The sequence below is a fragment of the Ambystoma mexicanum genome, chromosome 6p, assembly GCF_040938575.1.
Source record: "Ambystoma mexicanum isolate Mex_15411 chromosome 6p, UKY_AmexF1_1, whole genome shotgun sequence".
Taxonomy (NCBI): domain Eukaryota; kingdom Metazoa; phylum Chordata; class Amphibia; order Caudata; family Ambystomatidae; genus Ambystoma; species Ambystoma mexicanum.
In genome coordinates this window covers 613,485,829-613,512,763 of record NC_090935.1, presented here as the reverse complement: position 1 = coordinate 613,512,763, position 26,935 = coordinate 613,485,829, and the positions used below count along the sequence as shown (strand labels likewise).

Here is a 26,935-nt window from a genome sequence, read left to right as displayed (position 1 = left end):
CGCTGGGGAGTCCATTGTCACCACCACACAGCACAAGGAATGTGGTCTCGCTCACTCTCCAAAAAACACATCCGTGTTTTGGAGTTGCTAGCAGTCTGCAAAACACTACAATAATTTCAACATCAGTTAATGGGGAAAAATGTGCCGATCTTAACAGACAGCACAACAGCCATGTTCTACATCAACAAACAGGGCAGCAGTCATTCCCAAAATCTATCCACACTGGCACAAAGGATATGGAAATGGAGCCCCTGCAGAGGAGTTAATCTCTAATGTCAACATGTTCCAGTGAAACACAACTGCCTAGCAGACACATTAAGCAGAAACACAAATCAACCTGCAGATTGTGAGTGGGAGTTACACTCAGACATTGTATCCAACATTTTAAAACGCTGGGGGCATCCAGACATAGGGCCTCATTACAAATTTGATGGTATCCTGCTGGTAATTCCGACGGGATACCGGCAAACGCCAATACCGTTACCGGCACTTGTCTGCCGGTTTTACTGGCAGAAAGTGCAGGTTTAAATGGTAAATCCCCATTCCATGGAGTCCAAAGTTGTGCTGTCTTTGGTTTTGCCTTCTTAGCAAAGCTTTCATCCAGCAAACTGTTCTACTATTGTCTGAGCTCTTGTCGTTTAGTTAAAATCTCTACTACTGTCCCATCTCTCCTTGTCTCGTCTGCTTGCCCCCCTCTCTATGTCCTTCCCTAGTGTTCTCTCCGCCCCTACCCTCCACCCCCCTTCCTCTTCTCTCCTCTCCCTACCTACTGTATGGTCTCTCTGTCTCGCCTATCTTTTCTAACTGCTTCTCTATCGACTATCCTGCTCTCCTCACTAAATCTGGTAGGAAGAAGTTTAAAAAGGACATCCTGGTCTCCAACCAAGGCCTCCCTATCGCTGACACCTATACCAGTGCTTCCTCCAGGCAAACCCTCACCGACATCCTCTTTCTCGTTCCCTCGCCAGACCTATGGACTCTTCATATGGTCTCTGTGCTTTCTCCTTTCTCTTCTTCTCCCATTAATGGTGGCACCTGGTGGGAGACCCACCTGACCTCCTTCCACTCCTCTAAGGTCATCATTAATGTTTACCTGAATGGTACCGTCTTGGTCCAAGGCCCTCAGGCCAACCTTCTCCTCTTTGAAAGATGCTTCCTGCGCCTCATCAATTTCCTTTCTTCTCCTGCTGTCCCCTCTCTTCCCACCATGGCTTCCTTGCCTCCTCCTGCTGTCCCCACTTTGGATACCTTTCCCTCTCCATCTTCCTCTTCTGCCCCCCTCAGGCTTCTTCTACACCTCCCCAGGGCATTCCTCTAATTTGTAGCCCTCCCCAGAAGTCTTTCAAGGACAGCAACCTTCTCCATATTGCCACTCTAAACTCTTGCTCAGCTGTCAAACACTCCTCTGACATCTGCCGCCTCCTTGAAGAACTTGACCTCGATGTCCTCGGTCTCACCTAGACATGGTTCACGGCCAGCTCTGTCACAAGCTTTGACACTCTCCTTCCCGATGTCTACAAGATTCGCTCCACACCCAGGTCCAATCTTTCCGGAGGGGGTGTAGCCCTGATCTTCCCTGAGTAGATTCCTGCTTCTGTCATTCCTATGCAGGCCTTGTCTGCAGGCTCTCTCTCTCTCCTGGCCATTCCCTTACTGTGGCTACCATCAATCGGCCACCTGGTCAGATCTCCTCCTTCCTCTCTGAGTGGGTGGATCTCTCCTCTTCCGTCCTGGTCTCTACCACTCAACTTCTCCTTCTTGGAGACTTTAACATCTACCTGGATGCTTCCTGTCCATTCTCTGGACTCTTTTGCAACCTCTGCGGCTCTCTCTCACTCTGTATTCGCCCCTCTGGCCCGACTCACTCTGCAGGGCCAGGACACTCTGGATGTTCTGATCTCTTCAGACCTTCCACTATCTGTCCCTCTCACCACTCCTGTCATGGATGGCACTCTGTTAAGAGTGGCACAGGACACCCAGGTAGGGTTTGGGTGGTTGCGCCGAAGTAAGGTGGACAGATAAGTACACACACAGCTGAAAGTAAAGAGAACAAAGAGTAGGCAAGTGTAGCAAGGAAGTAAGGTACAACAGAATGTATTCCCTCTTGGGGTTTATGCAGATATAGGAAAAGAGTATTCCACAGACCTTAGGAAAAACTCTAGCCTTCTGCACAGTTTGCTATAACAGAGGCTCACGCTGTTTGCTCATGGCTTGGAACAACAGCTATGGGTGTCTGTAACGCAGAAACGAGACAAGGGAAGGGGCAGAGGTTGCCTGACGGAAACCAACAGACAAGCTCTGTACAAAGGGGTCTACAAACAGCACAAGAGAAGGTACTAACGGACAAATCCAGGAAAAAGGAAGTAAAAAGGAAGTAAATAAGCAAACTAGCAGAAGGAAATGACAGGAAAGCCGTATAACAAGATTGGATGGGGATAAAGAACAGAGGGTTAAAAACAAGCAAGAAAGCAAGGGAGCAGCAGTCAGGAAACAGGGGGACTGCAATAACTGAAAGTAAATAATGTAGGTGAACTGTAGTGGATAGCAGAGGACGGTAGGGTACAAGGTTGAGAGCTCAGAGGAGCAGGAAAGCAATGAGCAAGCCCAAAGGAGCAGGGCTGTAAGGAAAGGGAGCCCAGAGGGAAAGGGCTTAGGGCAGCGGAGTGAAGCAGGCTACACGGCAAGGAGCCCAGAAGGGCCGGGCAGCAAGGAGTGAGCCCAGAGGAGCAGGGCCGCTGACTGTAGAAGGCTGCAGAGGACTGTAGAAGGCTGCTAGGCTGGAAGCCCAGCGGAACAAAGGCTGTAGATTGAAGGCAACGGAGCGTGACTGGCTGCAAGGCAGGATCCTGGAAGACAAGGGCGGAAGGTAGCAGCGGAGCGTGATCGGCTGCAAGGCAGGAGCCTGGAAGGCAAGGGCAGAAGGTAGCAGCTGAGCGTGATCGGCTGCAAGGCAGGAGCCCGGAAGGCAAGGTCCGAAGGTAGCAGCTGAGCGTGATCGGCTGCAAGGCAGAAGCCCGGAAGGGCAAAGGCGGAGGCTGGGAAGCAGCAGAGCGTGATCGGCTGCAATGCAGAGAGCCCGGCAGGGCACTGGATCCAAAGCAGGAGTAAGGAGGAACCGCATACAAAGATCCGTAGCTCGAAGCAAAAAGGTGCTGGGAGGACTCTTAATGCAAGAGACTGAGCTCCTGCAGGCAGCAGCTTTTATACCGCCCTGCCCAGCACAGAGGCAGGCTAATTGGTCGCACCTGGATCAGGTCACCTGCATACAATCTGCCTCCTCCCTCTCTGTTCCTGAGCTGGTGGAAGCAGAGCTGATCCCTAGGGCTTCTGGGGATTGTAGTTCCGATGATGACAAATAGGAATAGCCAGGAATAGATAGTTATAGCCAAGTGCATTGTGGTAAGTGTAGTTTGTTGGGAAAAATAGAAAAGCACCAAAGTCTCGCAAATGGGAAATAAGGTCCAAGAAGTGAATAGCGGTTAATCCAATAGTTTTCTGCAGATAAATTAATAACCATTAGTCCATAATGATCACCGATGTATGCGCCTTTAAAATCTGCAGGGAGCTGGCCAGTCCTGCTGCAGTCTCTACCTCTCCTGTCCCTTCGCAGGCCCTCTGCACGGCCCTGGCTTCTCATTTCATCTCTAAAAAAAACTCAGGACATCCTGTCCTCTCTGTTTTCCTTTGCCACTCCTCCCTCTACTCCCTGCTCTTCCTCTGGCCCTTCTTCGGCCACCTCTCCTCCCTCCTTCTCTGCCTTTCTCATGTTCTCCCCAGATGAGGTTTCTAGACAAGTCTGATCTATGAAAGTCTCGTCAAAACAGGTTCACCCCTATTCCTCCAAAACCATCAAGGACCACATTGACACCCTGCTGTGGCTGACTTCTGCAACCACTCCTTTGCCACTGGAGTCTTCCCTTCCCCCTGAAGCACTCCCTTGTGCACCATGTTCTAAAACAAAAACTCTGCCGACCCGTCCTGCCCGGCTAATTTTTGCCCAATCTCCATCACCCCTTTCCTGGGCAAGCTCCTGGAAATGTTGACCATCTCCCAGCTTAATCTTCACACTGAATCTGTTGGTTGTCTCCATGACCATCAGTCTGGCTTCAGAGCTGCCAGAAGCACAGAAACTGCTCCACTAAACATCTGTAAAGACCTGCTCTATAACCTCGATTGCAACACCCCCTGTGTCCTCATCTTACTTGATCTCTCTTCTGCCTTTGACACAGTCAACCATGCCATCCTACTCAACCGTCTCTGTGATAACCTGGGTATCACTGATCAGGGCCTGGCTTAGCTGATTTCTTTCCTCTACGATCGCCCTCACAGGTCCAACTTGGGTCCTTCCTCTCCTCTATCTCTACCTATGGCGTTCCCCAGGGGTCTAACCTCTCTCCCTGGCTGTTCAACCAATAGCTGGCACTTCTTGCCCACTACATTGCCACTCTCTGCCCCAACTTTCAGTGCTATGCAGATGACACCCAATTCATTTTCAAGCTCCCTTCCGCCACCTCTTCTCCTTATCTCATCTCTGTCTGTTTGCTATCCAGGAGTGGTGTGCCGCCATTGATCCCTGCCTTAATGCCAGTAAAACCGAGATTCTCCTCATCGGCACACCTGCTCCCTTCTTTCCTGTTACACTCTGGCCTGCCGCTCTTGGCCATCTTCCTGCTCCCACCTATGAGGCAAAAAACCTCAGAGTCATCTTCGACTCCACACTCTCCTTCTCTCCTCACATCTCTGACGTCTCTAAGAAGTCGCAATACCAGCTGCACCTCCTCAGGGGTATTCTTCCTTTCCTCTCCTTCCCCCAGAAGCTCACTGTCTCCAGAGCACTGGTTCTCTCTAGGCTGGACTACTGCAACAGCCTCTTTCTAAATCTTCCTTCCTCTACTCTCTGCAACTCATCCAAAACAGGACTGTGAGACTTGTCCTTGGCCTCAAACCCAGGGGTCGTATCTCTCCAGGACTGAAATCTCTGCATTAGCTCCCAGTGGTGACGAGGATTAAGTTCAAAACCCTCTGCATTAGCCACAAGGCCTTCTGGGGCATGGGGCCTCAATGCCTTCAACTCTCTCTTCCTAAATATCTTCCTTCTCGGGCTCTTTGCTCATCCACCTACAACTCCCTCAGGGTCAGTCGCTTCTCCAAGCAACAAGTTGGTTGTAGCTCTCTTTCTTCAGCTGGGGCCTGCCTTTGGAACAGCCTCCCTGTCTCTCTGAAACTTGAGGAGAACCATCTCCGGTTCCAGAAGCACCTCAAGACCCTCCTCTTTGCATCTGCATTTTCTCCTCTCCCCTGATGAGTTCCAGGCTGAAACTGAAGCTGCACCGGTTACCTGGCTACCCTCTGATCTCAGGCCCAGGTCCCCTCCCCGCCGGTTGCACACCTGCACTGCCCCCCTGGCAACCTTTGCACTCAGGTGCTGTTTCTGTATCCCTACAGCCCCCTTACAGCACTTGACACTTGATGTTTGCACTTACCCTTGCACTTGCCACAAGCTGATTGCACTTTTTATTTATTGTTTTATTTATTTTACTGTTTATCCTATGTACTACACTTTTCCCTCTCCCCCACCCCCTGGAACGATCTCACTGTCACCTGGCCTAGTAAGATCGTTGTCTCTGTCTTCCCACTGTTCTACCTCCCTTGCCTCGTCGCGACTTGAAACACTTGTGTATAGGCACAGTATGAATGTCATATAATATCATGACCAGGCACAAAACCTACATCCTCAACCTCAAACAATCGCCTTTGCAGCGTGGCTCCTGAGGTCATAGAGTCTGAACACCTTAATTTGTCTGGCAGATGCGTACACATTTTAAAAGAAGCCCGCAAACGAAACACACAACACTGCTACTTTAACAAATGGAGAAGGTTTGTGGTGTGGCGTAGAAGGTAATACCTCAACCCTATTGAATGTATACCATCACAAATATTGCACTACATGTTAACAAATACCTGTTGGACTCAGGTTTGGTCTTTAATTCTTTAAAGGTCCATCTAGCTGCACTTTCTGCTCATGCAATATCACAAAGCAAGGTTTCATGGTGGAGAGTTCCAGTTGTTAAAACCATCATGGAAGATGTGAAATGACTTGATCCTTGTCTTGCAGACCCGCCACCATGTTGGGATTTAAATGTTGTCTTAAGAAAACTCATAAATCACCCTTTGAGCCAATGCATAAAACAAGCCTCAAAGATCTCACAAGACTGCTTTCTGTGGTGGGTCAGAAGAACGACGCAGACACTCTGAGGATATTTCAAAGACAGATTTATTAAAGAATAAGAATAAGACCTACATTTCCCTATTACTATGGGGTGTCCTACCTATCAAAGAATAAGCCCACAGTCCAAAAACAAACCCTAACTGACCCTACCACTATTCTAATAACTATAGACAGGAGAATGACTCCCTTTACCTGGGGTTTGCTTCTTACAAATCTCGTCTTCTTAGTTCTCCTTAATACGTGATTTTTAAATAGTCTTTTGTGACTTCCTTAACCAGTTTATGTAACTCTTTCAAGATTTTATTAGACTTTAGTTCTTTCGCAAATATTGGACAAATACCTTGATCCACATTCATGGATTTTGTGTAATGTTGGTTCTGTGTTTGGGATTTGCCTTCCGGTGATTATAATTCACTTCTTTCATAGATAGTACTTCTTGTCTTTTACAAACTCTATGGGTTTCTTTACATTTTGACTCATTGCATTCTCTTTCATTTAGGTTCTGCTCTTTCCTTTTTCAATAAATGGGTACATTCCCCTTTTCCTAGGGTAGAAATGTGCAGACTCTACTATTCTCCCTCTTGGGGTTTTCTTCTCTTCTTCTTAATTCATAATATTCTTTCTGTTCATAAAATTCTCCTTCTAGTTTTTAGTCTGTCATTTAAAATATATAGTACCCTGCCTTTTTCCTCAGGCATGTGTCTCTTAGTTTAAGTTTCTCAATATTTATTGCATTTGGGTTTCTCTCGTTATCATCATTCGACTTTCCTCATTTCCATGTTGTTATTTGGCTGAGACGAATAGGAGCAGTCCCATAACAATTCTCTGGCTACCTCCTCTTCTCTGCGTTACCTTGGATTCTCTGGGATAACATCTCTGGGGCCTTTGTTCGCTTGGGGTTCATTGTGCTCTTTGGCTTTTCGGTTTCTCTGTTCACTCTAGTGTACCATGTTCCATGCTCTCCTTTGGGACGGTTTAATCGCTCTGCGAGTATCCGGATGGTATGCAGTTTTGACCGCCTACTGGTTTAGGCATTGTTCTGTGAACCGCTGATCCACCATGGGGTCAGTGTGGTCACATTGTTAGGGAGAATTCACTGTAAAGGCTAATTTCCCAAACCTAGTGAGTCCCCCAGCAGCTTTGCTGGATTGTTGGGTTTATTTTTTTCTCCTATTAAGAGTGAGACTCTTTTTCTCCCACTCTTAGGCATGATTTGAGAATGTCCTTTGACTTTGTAATGTGTTTTATGGGCTATGGGGTCTTTTACTCCATAGGGTTTCATGTGTTTTTAGTATGTGTGTTACACAGCACCCTCAGTGCAGTAACACAGGGGTGTCATAGTGATCCCCAAACATAGACTCCATACCCTGGGACTGACTACTGTCTCCCAGGGCATGTAAAGACATCATTGACTTTACTAGTCTTAAATTGTGAACAGAACCAGTACAAACCATCATATTGTGGAAGTACCGGTAGGGGTAATTAGGTTGCCCCTGGGTCTGTTTTTCGAGGGGCCAATGTGCAGTCCCCCCTCGTCGAGTTTCTGGCTGGTGGCAGTGGTTACCACGCAAAATATTCCACCGGAATATTTCCTATGGGATTTTCCCATTCATTTTAAACGCACCACTTTTTTGGTGCAATGTTAAAGATACCGCCGGGGTATTTATTTAATATTTATTCCCCGGTTGGGTCTTTTTGCCAGGGCTCGGTTTTAAAATGGCGTTTGTGTTCGCCTCTTTAACTCCAACCCAAGTCGAGCTCTTTGTTCCACTTTTGGAGGGCTTCTGCACAGACGCCTCCAAAAGTGATGCCACTCTGTCTGGGTCTACAGGATGTGTGGGAGGGGGGAATAGGCACCCTGGACTCAGTTGTCTCGGCAACTCAAGTCGCACTCTTGTGTGATTGGCCCAGTGGTGAGCCACCCGGCTCACCACTTAGCATGCTTGAGTGACAGCTAGGACTGATGAATGGGGGTTTTCTGCATAAAAGCAGGGCTTTGGGGACTGGAACTTCAGAAGTCGCCACAGGACCTAAAGAATCCGAAGAGGGAGAAGCTGAGCCGCCCTGCAACGATGACACCACCGGTGGAGCCCTGCTGAACCGACTCACCACTTCCCAACGACAGAGAAGATCTTCTTCGTGGAGAGTCTTCTTCCTTTGAGCTGGTGGGGTTAACCAGTTCGCCCTCTTTTCGCCTTCCTGGATCGTCTCGTGGTCGAATCGCCCGTACCAAGCACCCCGGCGGCCGGATAGCCACGCTTCACCACTAACGCAAATAAAAGGGTAGTACCTCTTAACCGGGAAACTCCACGGCTGGTTTCTTCCCTGGCAGTGCAACGACCTCCAGCTTTCCTCCACGTCGAGATCTTCTCTTCCCCTGGACGGAGTACCGACTTGCACCCGCTGCCAGGAACAACTGCCCCCGCTGGAGCTTTCTCACCATTTCAAGTACTGTGTCCCGCCTGGTCTCCCTTGCAACAGACTGTTCAAGGTGTCCGGTAAATCCTTGACTCTCTATCCTGTGGTGACCTGGGACCTGTTAACTAACTTTTCTGAACTGATCCAACTCCTTTTTTAACTATCTGCAAAGACTTTTAAAGTGTACTTCAACTGTGTGATCTTGGGCACATTCCGCCTTGCTCTCTCCAAGTGTGGGCCTGGCCTATGAACTTTTTGCTCTACAGTAGACTCTGCCTTTCTTAACTTGCTGTGTTTCTGTTAAAAGTGTTGGTATTGTGTGCTTTACTATTTCTGCCTTTCCTCTCCCTTTTTAAATGATTATTGGAGTGCCATCTTGGTTAAGCGCTCACCTCTGTGTTGATAATAAGTGGTGTTCTTTTCCTAAGACTTGTCAAATAATTAATCAAGGAGGTGTATATATTTCTAGTGACTGTGTTTGAACTTGCTTGACATATCAGTGCCAGTGTATTTTTACAAGTGTGTTTTTAAATAAATAATTATATACTTTTATACCAAAGCTTTGGTCAGTGTTTGCTTGTGCTACTGTATTTTTGTACCTAATGTGTATACTCTATATACTGCCTAACTCTTCTTGAGAGAGGTCTGACTGCTCAGCCACAGCTACCAGGTAAATCTGGGTTGTACAGACTGCTACCAATTGGGTTTACTGCCAACACCTGTAGTCTTAAACTTTTTGCAGTGGTCCCTAAGGGAACTGCACAGGTTTCTGCCTAACACACATCACCACCATTAGCTTCTCCCTCTCAACTTCTCAAAGGACACTGAGCGTCTAGTGCTTTGCTTTAGGCTCCCGAGCAGTTTCCAAATTTGCGGGCTCCGCGGGATACAGAGTCTCCTCCCCTCTCAGCTGTTACATTGCCCTGGCTGATGTTCGCGTCTCTCTGCCTCCGCTTGTTGCAGCGTCTCTCTCGGATCCAGTCTTTTCCGAGTTAAATGGGGATTTCTAAGGGATTGTGTCCTCCGACGTATTCCTTATCTATGATATTTGTATCTCCAGCTTGCTGGCCTCGGAAAGCATTTTTTCCCAGTAGAGGGCGCTGTGCGTCGACGTCCGTCAAATAGGTGCTCCTCAACGGCCACCGTATCGACGCCGACGTCATCATGCCTATTAATGGCCACGCGCAGCGTCTGTTGCTCAGTTCCGTTTTTCTGCGCTTCGTGTGCCTCGGAATACCGTTGCTCAGTTCATCAGTCGATATATATTCATATTTCCTCGAGAAAACCGACTCGTACTCGATGGCTTCCTCCTCAGACCCGACGACTCCTCGGTCCGGTTTCAAAAAATGCCGAGACTGTGGGAAGAAAATGTCGTTGACGGATCCTCACAGGATCTGTTTGTGGTGTCTGGGAATCGAACACCAGTGTTCGGAGTGTGAGGAATGCCTATCCATGACGGCGAAAGCCTTGTAGGAGCGTAAGGGGAAGCTCGAGAGAGGTAAGTCAATTTTAACTTCCTCGAAAGTTTCTGCGGTAGAGTCGAGACATTCGTCTCCTCACCGTCTAAAGCATTCTCGGTCTAGGTCTCGAAGTGGCTCCCACCACTCGTCGAGGTCTAGACACTCGAAAAAAAGACAAAGAAGATCCCCTTTATCGTCGTCTTCTAGTTCCCCTGAAAGAGTAAATTGCCCCACAAAACACAGCTCTCAAGCTGAGTGGGAGGAATTCAGAAAAAAGATGCTAAGCGTCTTCGAGAAAGCGGCCTCGTCCCCCTCGAAGTCAGCTGAGGGTGCTACCCCGGGTGAAAAGCCCAAAAAATCTAAACGCCGCGAGTCGAAGCACCCGGTGAAAGAGTCGACCGGAAAGCGCCATGAGCCATCGGGAAGTAAAGCATCTTCGACACCATCGTCGAAAGCCCCTTCGAAGCATAAATCGGCCCCATCGACGCCGTTATCGAAGGCTTCTTCGACGCATCCGTCGATCGAGTCGACGCCGGCGTCGACGCAGACATCGACGCCGATAAAAGAAAGACCCACGGCTACTCCACAGCCAACGGTTACACCGAGAGCCTCCGACACGACGTCGAGAACGTCGTCGACATGCTCGAGCAGGATTCCAATCCTCTCGAGTTCTTCGAGGCCTCTTCCAGTTTTCTCGACGCCTTTGTCGGCGCCTCCGAGGATTTTTACATCAGCATCGACGACATCGACCTTTTCAAGGCCACTGATGATGGCTCCCTCTGCCTTAGAGATGGGTTTTATACCATTTCACAGACCAGATTTTTGAAGAAAGGGAAGATTCTGATCAAGAAAGGCCTTTTGGGCTGCAGAGGACCACATTACCTGAACCAGAGACTTTTGCCTCTGAGGAAAGAAGGTTGAAAGACCTTCAGGATGCATTACAGGAAGCAAGTGGCCTAGACATTTCCCCAGAAGTGGAATTTGTCAAACCAGACCCAGGGGAACATGCTGATACCCCTTATAGAACCCTAATGTCAAGAATTATGGAGTTCATGGGTTGGTCTGCGCCTTCACCTGTTTTTCAACAGGATGACCTCACAGATATTCTGGATAAAGGTCCACAGGAGGATCCTGTGGTTCCCTTTCATTCTGCTTTACAAAGAAAGATTTTAACTAACTGGGAAACTCCTGAAGTTGTCCCTGCGGTTAACAAGAAGTTGTCAGCGAAATATAGGGTATCTGCTGCTGACGCTGAATACCTATCTAAGCACCCTACTCCAGAGAGTCTTGTGGTCCAGGTTGCAACTTCATAAGGCAGTACTTCTGATTACCCCACTGCTCCTCGGGATAGGGATGATAAAAAATATGATGCCATGACTAAGAAAGTCTTCTCAGCCTGTAGCATGGCTTTAAAATTTATTGATGCAACTTGTACGCTTGCTAGGTTCAGCCACACTCTTTGGGAGTGTGCTTCATCGGCGGCTGACTGCATACCGGAAGGAGAAGAAAGGGACGCATTTTTAAATATCATCAGAGATGGTAAAGATGCAATGTGTGAGTCCCTTCAAACTGGCATTGATTCTGCTGACAGTATCAGCAGGGCCATGGCGGCAAGTACCACAATCCGCAGGCATGCGTGGTTGAGAAAGTCCGGTTTTGCTTCTGACGTACAGGCCAGACTTTTAAATATGCCCTTTGACGGTTCTTCCCTATTTGGTAAAAAGGCGGATGACAGTTTGGAAAAACTACAAACATCTAAAGCAGCAGCTAAGTCACTAGGAGCTGCAATCCGACAAACTAATTTTCGTCCCTCAGGATCCTCTTGGAGAGGAAGGTCCTTTCGCTATTATTCCTCATATTGAAGAGGCAGAGGACGGCCGTCTCAAAGAGGCCAAGGAAAATTTACCCGTGGTGGACGGGGTAAAGGAAAGAAAGCCGCATCTGCAGGAGCCACTTTACCTTCTGCAACTGCATCAGCCGCTCCCAAACCACTCTGAGGTCTCCCATCACAAGACACCTGTAGGGGGCAGGTTAACTCACCATCTGACGGAATGGCAGGCTATTACGTCAGATGCTTGGGCATTGGAGACAGTTGCCCAAGGCCTGCCTTTTCTACGCATCCCTCAGAGACATCCACCGGGGAACAGCTCTCTGAAAGTGCCGGATCCGCTCCTCTTGCAGGAAGTTGTAGACCTGCTAGAGAAAGGTGCCATAGAACCGGTACCTGTAGCGGACAGGAACAAGGGCTGGTACTCCCCCTACTTTCTCATACCAAAGAAAGACGGAGGACTGAGACCCATCCTGGACTTACGAGAATTGAACAAGTTCCTCAGGAAGGACAAGTTCAAGATGGTAACTCTCTCTCAGATCCTTCAGGCCCTCCAGCTTCAGGACTGGTTTGTATCGCTGGACCTTCAGGATGCTTACTTCCATGTGCCTATCTGTCCCAAGCACAGGAAGTACCTGAGGTTCGCATTTGGCAACTCTCATTATCAATTTCGAGTTCTGCCATTTGGGCTGACCTCCGCCCCGAGGGTCTTCACCAAGCTAATGTCGGTTGTGGCTGCAAGTCTAAGGAGGGAAGGGATTCACGTCTACCCCTACCTGGACGATTGGTTGATCAGAGCAGTTTCTTCGGAACAAGCTTGGATCCAACTAGATTATGTCTGCCACTCCCTTCACAGGCTGGGCTTCTCCCTCAATTTAAAGAAGTCACAGATGATACCATCACAGAGACTCCAGTTCATTGAAGCAGTCCTGGACACGTCCCTGGGAAAAGCCTCGCCACCAGAGGTGAGGGCTCAAGATATTCTGCAGATGGTCACCAGGTTTCAAAATGCCCAACGTCTCCCAGCCTACGACTTTTTGATGTTGCTAGGCCTCATGGCATCCTGCATATTCCTTGTGCCAGAGGCTCGCCTGAGAATGAGATCCCTTCAGTGTGTACTGAGGACTCAGTGGTCACAATTCTCAGGGAGGATGACAGATCTCCTCCGGATTCCGGACAAGGTAGCCCACAACCTTCAATGGTGGGCCTCTCCAGAGAACATCCTGAAAGGAGAACTGTTTTGGCAACCATGCCTGGAGATAACAGTAGTCACAGACGCCTCACTCACGGGGTGGGGAGCCCATGCCAACGACTTGACCATCAGCGGTAGTTGGTCTCCATCGGAGTCCAGACTACACATCAACCTGTTGGAGCTGAGAGCCATCAGACTGGCACTGAAGGCTTTTCTGCCGTCTGTACGGGGGAGAAACGTCCTGATAATGACGGACAATACAGTGGCCATGCACTACCTCAACAAAAGAGGAGGCGTAGGGTCACTGCCACTGTGCAGAGAGGCGATGCAGCTCTGGTTTTGGGCAATTCAGGAAGGAATCTCTCTATCGGCAATTCACCTAGCCGGAGAGAAGAACTTGACAGCGGACGCTCTGATCAGGCAGAACACAGTCTCCCACGAATGGGAGATAGCTCAGGAAGTCCTTCAAGAGATCTTCGCCCTTTGGGGAACCCCTCAAGTGGATCCGTTCGCCACCAGTATCAACAGGAAGTGCAACAGATTTTGCTCAAGGGAATTTCCCCCGAGAGGAGCTCTAGGAGAAGCGTTCGTAGTGGACTGGGAATTCCCACTTCTGTACGCGTTTCCTCCGGTCCCTGTCATTCCTCAAATGATCAGGAGGTTGAGAAGGTTTCGGAAGACCATGATCCTAATTGCCCCAGATTGGGCCAGGAGAACGTGGTACCCGGACCTTCTGGATATGTCCATCTGTCCTCCAATTCGTCTACCGTACAGAGAGGATCTTCTCTCGCAGAAGGGAGGTCAGGTTCTCCATCCAGCCATCAAGACCCTCAACCTTCACGCTTGGTATCTGAAAGGTTGAGGTACAAGGATTGGGACCTTCCAGATGACGTCATGGAGGTGTTGCTTTCGGCCAGAAGACCAGCAACCAAGACTCTATACCGCTGCCGTTGGAATACATTTTGCAGCTGGTGCAGAGAAAAGAATATCAAACCCTTTTCATGTGGTACACCTGCGGTGTTATCCTTCTTACTTTATTTGGCAAATTCGGGCCTTCAAATTGGCACTATTAAGGGCTATCTCGCAGCGCTATCGATCTTTAAGCGCACTGCAGAGGAGCCATCGTATTTCAAAAATTCCATTTGTAATACAATACCTTAAAGGTCTAACTAACGTTTACCCTCCAAGACCATTCGAAGTTCCCTTATGGGACTTAAATCTAGTTTTAAACTTCCTAAAGGGTGCTCCTTTTGAACCACTCCACTCTTGTTCATTGAAGTTTCTCATCCTCAAAACTGTTTTATTGGTAGCATTAACATCTGCTAGAAGGGTTAGCGAGATACAAGCCATGTCTTGTAAACCTCCTCATACAACTTTTCACAAGGACAAAGTAGTGCTACAGGTGAAGCCTAACTCCCTCCCAAAGGTAGTTTCGGAATTTCACATTACTCAGAAGATTACTCTACCTTCATTCTATCCTCCTCCCCATCCGGGGAAAGAGGAAGAGAGACTACACAGGCTGGACCCTAAGCGAGCCTTGAGTTTTTATATCAGTAGACTTGCTAAAATTAGACAAGCAGACCAACTCTTTGTAGGTTACGCAGGACATAAGTTAGGATTACCAATAACCAAACAAACCATCTCCAGATGGATTATTTTAGCCATTCTGGAATGCTACAAACTGGCAGGGAAAGAGCCCCCTCAAAATCTAAGGGCTCATTCGACCAGGGGTATCGCAGCATCCTCAGCTCTTCAAAGAGGGGTACCAATTAGAGATATATGTGCGGCTGCCACATGGTCGTCCGCACATACCTTTACCAAATTTTATAGCCTGGATTCCTCATCTAGTCAAGAGACTAGATTTGGCAAAGCTGTGTTACACTCTGTTCATTCTTAAAGGGTAATATGGCATTTATATGTGGCCATTTATAGGCATGATGACCTCGGCATCGATACGGTGGCCGTCGAGGAGCACCTACTCGACGGACGTTGACGCACAGCGCCCTCTACTGGGAAAAAAACATTTCCGAGGCCAGCAAGCTGGAGATACAAATATCATAGATAAGGAATACGTCGGAGGAACATCCCATCGAAAGAACGTTACAAGGTAAGAAGTAACTTGTTCTTCTATTTAAAGTGATATGCTCTCTTTCTTGTTGACAATAACATGGGTTAGTTCTCACTTCATGCAAGTCTCTGTTTTGTATGTTCGTGTGAGCGTCTGATGGTCTCAAGTAGGCTACTTTGGGTTATCCTTTAGGCAGTTCCTCACAGGAACGATAGTCCTTATTCCCAAAGGAGGAATCTCTCCCGGTGAGGTCACACTTGCCTCGACCCTTAGGGTGGGTGTTGCAGAGTGGGCTCACCTCCCAAACCTCATGGGGCGATAAGGGGGCCTCATGGGTCGGGAGGGGGTCCCCCTTGGGTGAGAAGGGACGAATTTCCTTTGATTCATCACATTTCCTTGTAGCAATTATGTCTATTCGGAGGGTAAGCGTGCTTCAAGCTTTATCTGTGTCAGAATCCATTGTCGCAATGCATAAAAACAGGGTGGTCTTAAGAACGCATCCATGCTTCTTACCGAAGTACATTTCTAAATTCCATGTTAACCAGTCCATTGAATTGCCTGCTTTCTTGTAAAATCTGGGAAAGCCCTCTACACACACTAGATGTGCTTAGAGCAGTCACGTAGTTCCTCAACAAAACACAACTGCTCCATCACGAAGATAGACCTTTTTGCCTCTGTCAGTCAGAAGAGAAGGAGACCCTGTCTCAGTAGATTGTTAAATGCATACAGCAGTGTTACACATTAGCAAACAAAGATCTACCATTCACACCAAGGGACCACTCCACACGTGCCACAGGGGCCATGTTGTCATTTATTGCAATTTTATCACTTGAGGCTGTCTGCAGAGGAGCAACTTAGAGTTCAGTACAACTTTCATGCAACATTATTGTGTAGAGACACAAGCCAGAAATTATTCAGAAGTGGGACAGGCTGTATTAAACATTTATTTGCCTCTGTTCCTTCTATCAACCCACCGCTTTCACCTAGTACTGCATGCTACTATATGCAATTCATCTGATTCTAAGCAGAGTCGCAAGCCTCAGAAGACAAACATTACATACTTGTAATCATCCTTTTGATGCTTGTATCTGCTTAGATTCACATGCGCGCCAACCCATCCTCCCCTCATTGGGAGAACAGGCAACATAGACAATAAATCCTGTTTCCCAACACACTTCATCTTATTCAACTTTTTACTATACCCTTCATGCAACCTCAGGTCAGAAAAATGACAATCTGAGAACCTCGAGGCTTGAGGGATCATGGGTACAGCACACGCCATGATAGGGATAGTACTACAGACATGCTGCATTGATGTCCCTTTTCGAAATTGAAAACAAATTGTGTAATACTCTGCACCAACCACTAGATGTCGGCCTATGCAAAGCATGTGAATCTAAGCAGATACAAGCATCAGAAAGACGATTACAGGTATGTAATATTTGTCATCCTGTGCCCGGTAGAGCATTTATTTTTAATTATGTTTATCTATTTAGGTAAGAGAAGTGTTAGCCAAATACGATCCACATTTTTTGCCAATGAGTCTGGATGAAGCATATTTGGATCTAACGGAACATTTGAAGGAAAGAATTAATTGGCCTGAAGATAAAAGACGGCATTCTATTAGAACAGACGCAAAAGAGACCAGTAAGTATTTTTATTAGTGTTATCATGCCTCATGTTTCAAATGCAATATGGCCTTTTTCTTATGATTTTTAAATGAAAGGAATGATCATTGTATCCCAAGGTAGGCTCTATTATGTTTAAGTATTTGGCCAAGTGAATAGGATAATAATCCAAATCTTGTGTAACACTGAATCACCAGGATCTTGTAGCGCTCCAAGTCAACGTTGTTACTTGAACATGATAATACACATTCCTGTTATTTTGTTTTATGCCTCAATTAATTTTGGAACATACTATTTCAGGTCTCGATGTCCTAAGTAGCATCCTAACGGTGTCCAAAGGATAGGCCGTGACACAGAGAACACCCTTAGTGGTTGCCATTTTGCCTGAGGGTACATTCGTACAAAAACAACTGCATGCATACATGCATGTAAACTTGCAGGAGGACTTTGATGCAAAATCTGAGTGGTGGGAGTGCCATTGGGCAGTAAAGTGCATCCTAGCGCTCTTCTCGATTGAGAAAGGGATGCATTCTGGGATTTCAATTATGTATTTGCAGACAGAGAGCTCTTTGTTTAGGCATTTTGCACATGAGGGTGATAACACTGAGCAGAACAATACCCTGTAAGAGTGCTTTAGAAAAGGTGAAAGTGAAGGTGATGGTATGCAAATAGTGATTTAGGTCGTGGGTAGAGCTGATCATACTGGGAACATTGTCGACAACATAGAAGGACTGCATAAGCAACTAACATTATATACATAGATAGAATAAAGCTCATTTATTGAACAGTATGTACAGTAGGGATTCAAGCGGGAGGGACAATGTGGTGAGTAAGGTAATTGTACCCTTTAAGCGAGAGGACATGGAGTTCAAGGGCAGGTTTTAATGCCAGAATAGTAGTTCAAGTTGTATTGTCCGGATGGAGGACAGTCCAGTGGTTGGGGACCATGAATTAAGGAGCCAGAAGCAGGTGAGATGGAGAAGGGACTGAAGTGAAGAGTCTAGGGGGTGATCCAGTTAGTCAGGTAGGTGAAGGATATACCACAGATCTATTTAATCATTAGAAGGAATTTGAAGAAGTATCATTATTACATAGTGAGCTAGCTTGCATGAATGTGGTGTGTGGTGGTGGGGGAAGAGAAGGGAGAGCTAGGTGTTGCAAAGTTGAAAATTGTGATGAGGGAACAAGTGAGAAAAATGGAAGGCACAACAGTAGGCTACAGCATTAGTCCACTCAATTGAATATAAGGGTGACAATGAGGGTTTTGGTAGAGTTGTTCATAAGAAGGGGGTAGATTTTTCTGGTGTTAATCAGGTTAAGCTTAGCATCATTTATTCATTTTATTGTTCATTTATAATATGCTTAATACCACCGAGTGGTTTCTAAGCACGGGATCTGGATTTAAACTTTTGTTGCATCGCGTTATCTTGCTTCCAAGACAAACGTGTTGCCCCTGAGCTATCCACCACCATTCACAATTGTGGTGATGAAACGGTAGAGTTGAGATCGCTGACCTTCAGGAACAGTATTAGGAGGTCAAGGGGAGGACATGGGGAGAGAAGGAAGGGTGGCGAATGATGAGCAGGGCTATAGATGATTTTGGTCTTGGCAAAGTTATCAGACGTCATCAAGTATTGAATGGCCGAAAGACAATTAGATATTTGGAAGTAGAAGTTGAAGCGATAGGTGGGAAAAGAGAAGCCCATCTAAGTATTATCATCTAATGCATGGTAGGAGAAATTAAAGAGCAGATCAGATTGCCAAAAGGCCCTTAACAGAGCTCTGTGGATTTCTATGTCCGAGGTATTCATGCTCCATGAGAGGGAGATTGATTAGTCACAGGCGTTGGACGCAATTAAAGCAAGTGCATTGTTGTAAACACTGAGGTGGGAAAGGGTTAGAAGAATAGAGGGGTGGTGGACTGTGTCAAAGGCTGCTGTAAAAGTGAAGCAGGAGGAGTATAGAGAAGATGTGTTCCCTACATCTGCCCTGGTGCATATACCCATGAGAACCCTGGATATTCCTTCTCCAACCCACAAAATGTTTTTAGATGTATGCTGGCAGCTGGTTATGCCAGTAGTCTCCATATTGTTAGCAAATCTGCATTTTTTTCCCATTTGAACCATATGATGAAGTGTAGGACCATATCTTTAATTTGAAGAGCAACACTACACGTCCCAGCATGTAACTTATAAAGCCATGACTGGACAAATAATCTAGGGCCAGTTGGCAACTATTGAGCCTTTGCCATATTTTTTTTTATCAGAAAGCATTTATGTAGCAGACACTAATGCAAATAGGCTAGAGTTAACTCTGATTTCTGTTACTTTGATTTCAGGCAAAGCTGGAGTAAGCATGCAGGAGGTGCTAGAGGGTAACGAAGACCCCCTTTCCACCTCCCCATTGCTTTTTGAAGACAGCTCTTCTCCATCCCTAGATGGTAGCACTCCCTCTAGTGATCCCCTCGGTGACACTCTGACCACAAAGAACACAGTGATATTTGGAACTTCAGTGGAAGAGGCTGTGAAAGAAATGCGCTTCAGGATCGAGCAGAAGACCACGCTGACGGCAAGCGCAGGTACGCTCTCACGAACAATACATGCTCCACAGCACAGCCTGTTCTCTTGAACAGGCTGCTTTCTTGGCAGAAACGAGTTCAGTGAAAGGGTTGTTTACACGAGAGGTCACCGTGCCCTCTTGCTTTAAACATACTTGATTGACCCTTGAAATATTTTGCGGAAGCACATGCTGGTGTCCACAGTCAGTTGCAGAAGTCAGTTGCAGATGTGGTTGCAGTCCAGCTAGGAGTATTATGAAACCAAACCCACAATGTGCACACTTGGATGGAACATTCTATGAGCAATTTCACAGTTTTCGTGTTTTTAATGCACCACATATCAAGCCATCGTTGCTCGTTCTGAGTTGTTGGTACATTTACATGAAATATCCATATGGGGAAAATCCATTCACCCTGTCAGAAGTAGTAACAGCATACTGTATATGTCATATTTGCATTTGAAACACAAACATTAGAATTGCAAATCGTTACTTACATTATGCATGTCTTGCGAGTGAGACAATAAAAAAAGGAAGTTTTTAGAGCGTAACATGGTGAAACAGGAAAGGTGGCGCCGGCAACTCAGAGTGTGTACGGGTAAGCCCTTGCTTCTGGGGGCTCATGCCGGCATGGTAGCTGTGTGGCTCCCCCAGCTGGCTGATGAAGGGATGTTTGGAGATGAGGAATTCGCCAGAGCAATAGCCATCAGAAAGAAAATGACGGAAGCCAAGTAATTTGTCTTTAAGTTTTGTCAGAATTTAAGATTGTGATTGTGAGTTAACTATATTCGTAAAATCTAGACATCAATATAGAAATTCTGAGTTTTTAATTTTTTTTATTGGCTTTAAAAGAGTAGATGCTAACCAGTGCAATGCAAACAAATGCATTTACAGATGTTCCATATCAACTTATTGGCAGAATATGGTTTGGTCAAGGTAACAAATAAGTAATGTAGACGCTACTATGATATGTATGTTGCAGTATATTAACAAATAAGTCTCTCTGAGACAAATAGAGTACACTGTTATAGCTGAATACAAGCTCTAGACTTGTGTCCAGAATAGCTTTTATGTTACATATGTACCCTCTGGCTTGTTTGCAATTTGAGCTGGCTATAAACCATGCGGTTTTGCCATTTTTAGGCTACAAGTAAATTTAGGGGGAAAAGAGAGAGAAGAAAAAAAAGGAGAGTGTGCTAGAAGAAGGCACCCTTTGTAATTTAAGGATAGGAATTCTGGGCCTCATGTCAATCGCTTGGCAAACACTTTTCGCAGCCCTTATGGGCAAAATGCCTAGCTGGAAACTGAGTACAGCACCTAAGAAGTTTGAGGGGCTCTCTACCTGCCAACGAACATACTAGGTAAGGTGAGATGGATGCCTGCATCCCGTCTATTTGAAGCAGCCCTTTCTCAAACTCTTGCCTCACATAACCCTCAGCATGTGTAGTTTTAAAAAAAAAACTTTTATTTCTATTTGCATTTAGACAATCAATGACAGCATCGGTTTTTCTTATAGTCTTATCAAACAACAGCAACCCCTTCCCCCACTACCCCTTGCCCCCCCCAACTCAATCAGTGTGTTTTGGGAACAGGCATTCATTCAACTATGAATCCTCTCGGGGAGGAATGAACATTAGTAATACTCTTACCTCCCGTCCCCTTTCTTTCATACTACATGGGCGTCCCTTCCAAGGGACGGGAGACAGAACCTTTTCAAGCAGAAAAAAAAACCTTCTTCCCCTTTAAATTTAGAGGCGCGTGGGGTTGCGGCCCTGAGAGCATGCGCTGCCCTGACTCCGCCCTCCGGCGCCACACCCCAGTCCCCTTTTCCGCGTCGACGGGAACGGGCCGAATTCACCAGTGCTCCTGGGTTTGGCTTCGGCCATGTAATTCCATGCACAGATACTTCTTCTCTTTGTCTTTTTTTTTCTTTTTATCATTCAGGTACTCGGTCCTCATGCACCACGCTCCTCCTGTGCGCATGTCGACTTCTACAGGGTTCAGCATGTGTCCATCCTGCGACGGGCTCTTCCCGAATAAAGACACCCATGCCCTCTGCCTACGGTGCCTTTGCCCTTACCACGGCTGGCAAGCTTGTACCGCCTGCAACGCGCTTTCCTCGAGGTCTCTGAAGAACAGACTTGCCAGGTGGAGGGAGCTCATTCATAGATCGCCTCCAAAGGACCTAAAGGACTTCATCTATCAGCGATCCAAGCCCAAAGTAGGGCTGCTCTTTTCAAGTGCACCCTGCAAGGGAGACTTCTTCCCAAGGACTCGCCTGCACGGGAGGGACCTCCCAGGTCCTCGTACCAGCACAAGTACAGAGGCTGTATCATTTACCGGCCGTCAGGCCGAGGGATCTGTAGATCCTCCCGGTGAAGTTGCTGAGGGACCGGAAGGTTCTTTTACGGGGTCTGCACCCGAGGGGCTACGCCCTTGTACCAGCATCATGTCCGAGGGGGCACCTTCACGCAGTTCTACCGGCAGATCTGCAGAGGGCTAAAAAACACCAACCAGGCCTCGGCCTGAGGAACAGGGTAGGCCCCATGATCCACACTCAAGAGTCCTGGACGGGGCAGGGGCAAGTGAGCCAAGCAACACGACGCAGGTATGTGGAAGGCAGCTCAACAAAATGGCTGCCGCGCCAGAAGATCCAGACATCCGGCCGACGCCGCCCCAAGGAAGGCAGGTGGAGGATTGTGTGTCTAGGTGGGACTGGTGTCAACCAGGTATGTGGCCTACAGCTTACCCTTCCTTCGCGCAAGGCAGGCTCCCGCTGCGTCCATATGGCCAGGGCACGCAACGGCTCCAGCAGCCGCACGCTACCCCGTCAATATCCCCTAACACCAATCCAGCCTGCGAGGACAGGTTCTTCGAGAAATTATTCGGTCTCATGAAATTTCCCCAGATGGGAGTCATCCTCCAGGACGCCATCAGGGACTTGCTCCCTCCTGGGCCACCGGGTCCGCAGGCCCCAGCGCAGGCTCCTCCGGTCCCTGTCATGCCTCAGCAACTGGCTCCAGACCCCCATCCGATTGGGCAGGCGATTCCGTCAAAGCTTCCGCCACAGCCTCTGGCTCCGGTTCCCGCACATCAGCCCTCGGCTCCTAGTCCCCTCCCCCGGTGCTGGATCCTCCGGACCCGCAGGTGGACAAAGATAGGGAGGAGGACACGCCATTTTCAGCCAAGGCCTTCCATGAACATCTGGCAGGGCTGGCAAAGTATTTGGGTCTACCTAAACCCTGAGGTCGAGCAACCTGCAGAAGAGGTTCTCGCTGAGGTCCTCATGTTCCGTCCCATTGCCAGAACTGGGATCCCGATGCAGAAGGAGTTAGTTGCCCTGGCCAAGAAGGGTTGGCTCAAGCCCCACTCAGCCCAGCTGGTGAACAAACGCCTGGACGCCAAGTACAGGCAGATGGAGGGGAATACACTCTTGCTATCGGCCTATCCTCAGCCACACTCCTCAGTAATCGCTGCAGCATCACTACACTCCAAGCCTCAGTAGTCCTCAGCCTCCTTTTCTGCGGCACTGCTAGGCAAGAAGGAGAAGATCTTGCAGGCGCACGGGAAGAAGCTTTATTTCAACGCGTCCTTGCATCTTCGTCAAGCCAATGCGGATGCCATGCTGGAAGCCGTTAACCAGAGGCCCTGGCGGGAAATTGCAGATTTTCTCCCAGAGCTTCCGGTGCAGAGCCAATAATGATTCAAGGTGGGATTGGCGGAGGCCAAGATCGTGGCACAGGACATCATGGAGTCCACAGTGGCCCACATCGACACCTCTGGCCGTGCCATCTGTCTTGCCACGGACATGAGGAGAATGGCCTGGCTCTGTGCTACGAAATTCAATCCGGATGTCGGGGAGCACATCCTAGATCTTCTGTTCAAAGGGAGTGACCTCTTCCACTCCACAATGGACAAGGAGCTGGATAAAAAAAAACAGCTCTCAAACGGCCAAGTCTTTATCCATCCTTACAAAGACCACGGCCAAACCGTACACCCAGTCACAGAAGCACTCTGAGAAGGGGCGTACATACAGAGTTTTCCGCGGCTTCCAAGACTGGAGGTCCAGGCAGCCTGACCGATCGCCGTCCCAGCACTGGCACAAACAACAAAAAGAGGGGATTGGGGGGTAGTAAGGGATTTTTCCAGTCCCCCTCCCCCGCAACAGCCTCAGATGGAAAGAAGGCATGACACACCCCTCCGGGTCCACGAGTCTCCAGTGGGGGGCAGGCTTGCTCATCATGAACATTTATGGTGCCAGAATTTCGCAGACCCCCTGGATCCTCTCCGTAGTCTCCATGGGGTACCGCCTCCCTATCCCAGACCCTCCTCCCTCCTCCCCTTCACTTCCACAGGTTGGGACAGCAACTCTTCTGGCAGAGTTCCGTTCGCTCGTCGAGAGCGAAGCAGTGGAGGAAGTCCCAGCCACCCAGCGAGGCTTGGGCTTTTACTCCAGGATTATTGCCATTCAGGAGAAGAACCAGGTGGGCCTGAGAGTTGTGCTGGACCTTTCCACCCTCAACCTCTCCCTACGTCTTCAAAAATTCAAGATGGTTTCACCAGCTCTGATAGCGGAGACATTGTGCAAGGGAGACTGGATGTGCTCCTTGGATCTGAAGGACGCGTACCTACACGTCCCGATCTGGCAGCCTCATCGTTCTTTTCTACGATTCAGGATCATGGGCTACCACTTCTAATACAAGGTGCTTCCTTTCGGCCTCAACTCGGCACCAGGGTCTTTACCAGGCTGATGAACACGGTGGCGGCCCTCCTCATGTTGCAGGGCCACCACATCTACCCGTACCTCGAAGACTGGCTCGTTAGGGATACATCTCCTAAGCAGTGCACCATACTTCCCACGCTCTTATGAACACACTGCATGAGCTGGGTTTTTCACTGAACAACAAGAAGTCGCAGCTGCAGCCCACCCAGAGACTGACCGTCTTGGGCCTCATTTGGGACACGTGCTCCAAGAAGGTTTTTCCCTCGGAGGACAAGATCACTGCCATCAAGAGCGACACAGCGCACTTCCTCAGCAGAGAAATGACCTCGGCCTGGTGGTACCAACACCTACTGGGTCTCATGGCAGCAGTCCTCTTGGCCGTCCCCCACACGAGATTCAGGATGAGGAGGATAAAGCTGCACTTTGCAGCATCTTGGAACCAGGAACGGGGCCATCAGTCAGAGATGATCAATGTTCCTCCGTTGCTTCACCCAGACCTTAAATGGTGGTCCAGGGACTGCAACCTGCGGACGGGCAAGCCTTTCGGGCAACCTACTCCACAGGTCACCATCTCACCACGGACTCCTCTCTCAAGGGTTGGGGGCCACTCTGGACAACCACTGCGTCCATGGCAACTGGACCAGGCAGGAGCAGGACTACCGCATCAATTGGCTGGAATTGAAGACCATCTGGCTGGCTCTCGGGGCCTTCCTTTCGGTTATCGAGGGCAAAGTCATCCTCATTCAAACAGACAACTCGACCAGCATATTCTATGTCAACAGGGAGGGAGGTACCAGATCCCCCCCACTGTGCAGGCTGGCAGTCAGTCTGTGCGAGTGGACCCTGGAGAACAACATCCACCTCACGGCGGTCCTCCTGCCGGGGCAATCCAACCTGGAGGCAGACAGGCTCAGCACACTGGAAGCCGACAACTACGAGTGGCAGCTGAACGACCTAGTGCTGCAGGAGATCTTTCGCAAATGGGGTCACCCTCAGGTGGACCTCTTTGCCTCCTGGTGGAAAAAGGAAGTGCCAGCTTCTCCCCTCCTGGCAGGGTCAGGGTCCGGGTACCCTCAGTGATGCCTTCCAGATCAGGTGGGATGGAATGACAGTGTACGCCCACTCCCCTTATTCACAGGGTGAGATGCAAGATCAAGGAGTCTCGCCTCCTCAGTATCATCCTAATAGCTCCATGGTGGCCAGCCAGGCCATGGTTTTTGGAGCTGCTCAGCCTCTCGGAGAGGCCGCCCATTCGCCTGTCGACGGGCCCAGCACATCTTCTGGCGCAGCATGGGGGCAGGGTCATCCACCCCGAACCAGAGAAACTAGTCCTCACAGCGTGGTTTCTGAACAGGACACGCTAGGACATCTCAGCCTCTCCCAGGCTAATCTAGAGATCATACAGGATGCAAGGAGTAAAGTTACCAGGGCCCAGTATAAGAGCAAATGGACCAGGTTCTGTCACTGGGCAGACTCTAAGGGCTTCGACCCTCTGCAATGTTCCCTGGACATTCAGGCGTGCAGGTGGACACTTGCCGCCCCTAACTGGCAGCCATTGGGTCGTACAGAAACTCGGAGGAGGAGAGTTTTTGCTTTTCCAACCCAATTGTCAAGAGACATTTGATGGGGCTCGCCAGGCTCTACCCGCCCATCAAGAGGCCGCACCCCATATGGGACCATCAATATAGTCTTGGGCGCCCGGGCGCACAAACCAATCGAACCAATGGCGTCCGCAGACGTCAGGCTGGTCACCATTAAGACTACCTTCTTACTCGGCCTCGGCTCGCAGAATCGGCGAAATCCAGGTGCTGGTCGCCTCAGAGCCATACACTACGTTTCACAGGCACAAGGTGGTCCTCCGGACACACCCAGCATTTCTCCCTAAGGTGTCCTCGGCGTTCCACCTAAACGAGGAAATAGTGCTGCCTACGTTCTTCTCTGATCCTAAGGACAAGGCACAGAGAGACCTGCACTACCTGGATGTCAGACTGGCACTAAAATTCTATTTGGACAGGACCAAGGATTTCCACAAGTCGGACGCTCTATTTATCACCTTTGGAGGCGCAAGACCAGGGTATCAGCCATCCAAGGCCCCCATAGCCCGGTGGATTGTCTCGACCATCAAAGAAGCCCATGAGGGACAGCATAAGCCACCTCCGGCCAACATGCATGCCCATGCGGTCAGAGCCAAGGCAACTGCCATCGCATTTCCAGCATGGCAGGTCATAAGCAGGGCGACCACCTGGGCCACCCGGACCACCCCTTCAGTTTTCTGCAAGCATTACTGTTTGGATGCTGGCTCTAGATCAGATGCGGCTTTCGAACAGGTGGTTCTTAGAAACCTGTTTGCTTAGGGAGCGCCTCCTCTCTACCCTGGGGCTACATTCAGTTGTAATCGCCCATGCAGTATGGAGGAAAGGGGACGGGACGTAAGAGTAATTATATGTTACTCACCGTAGTGACTAACATACTCAGTCCATAGTCCCCTTTCCTCCATACGTCCCACCATCCTCCCCCCCAATAAAACTGGTGTCATTAGGCAATATTAATCCATTGTCGACGCATCTATGGGGACTGAGGTGTGGCGCCGGAGGCCGGAGTCAGGGCAGCATGCTCCCAGGGCCGCACCCCTGCGCGCCTCTAAATTTAAAGGGGGCTAAGGTTTTATTTTTCTGGTGAAAAAGGTTCTGTCTCCCGTCCTTGGAAGGGACGCCCAGGCAGTGTGGAGGAAAAGGCACTATGGACTAAGAGTACGTTAGTCACTACGGTGAGTAACATATAATTTCCTTTTTATTTATTTATAAAACCATGAATGGACTAGTGTCTTGGATTG

General features: G+C 48.6%; 1 protein-coding gene across 6 annotated transcripts in view; it reads left to right on the top strand.

Annotated features, from left to right (window-relative positions):
• Positions 1-26,935, top strand: part of POLK (DNA polymerase kappa) — a 1,714,815-nt gene that overhangs the window by 984,858 nt on the left and 703,022 nt on the right. For all 6 annotated transcript variants that reach the window (XR_011280653.1, XM_069627465.1, XM_069627464.1 and 3 more), the window contains 2 exons: positions 16,692-16,842; positions 19,162-19,401. Coding sequence is in view for 5 of the 6 variants with exons in the window: in XM_069627465.1 (XP_069483566.1) it covers positions 16,692-16,842; positions 19,162-19,401 (391 nt within the window). In the remaining variant the exon portion in view is untranslated. The remainder of the gene's footprint in view (positions 1-16,691; positions 16,843-19,161; positions 19,402-26,935) is intronic.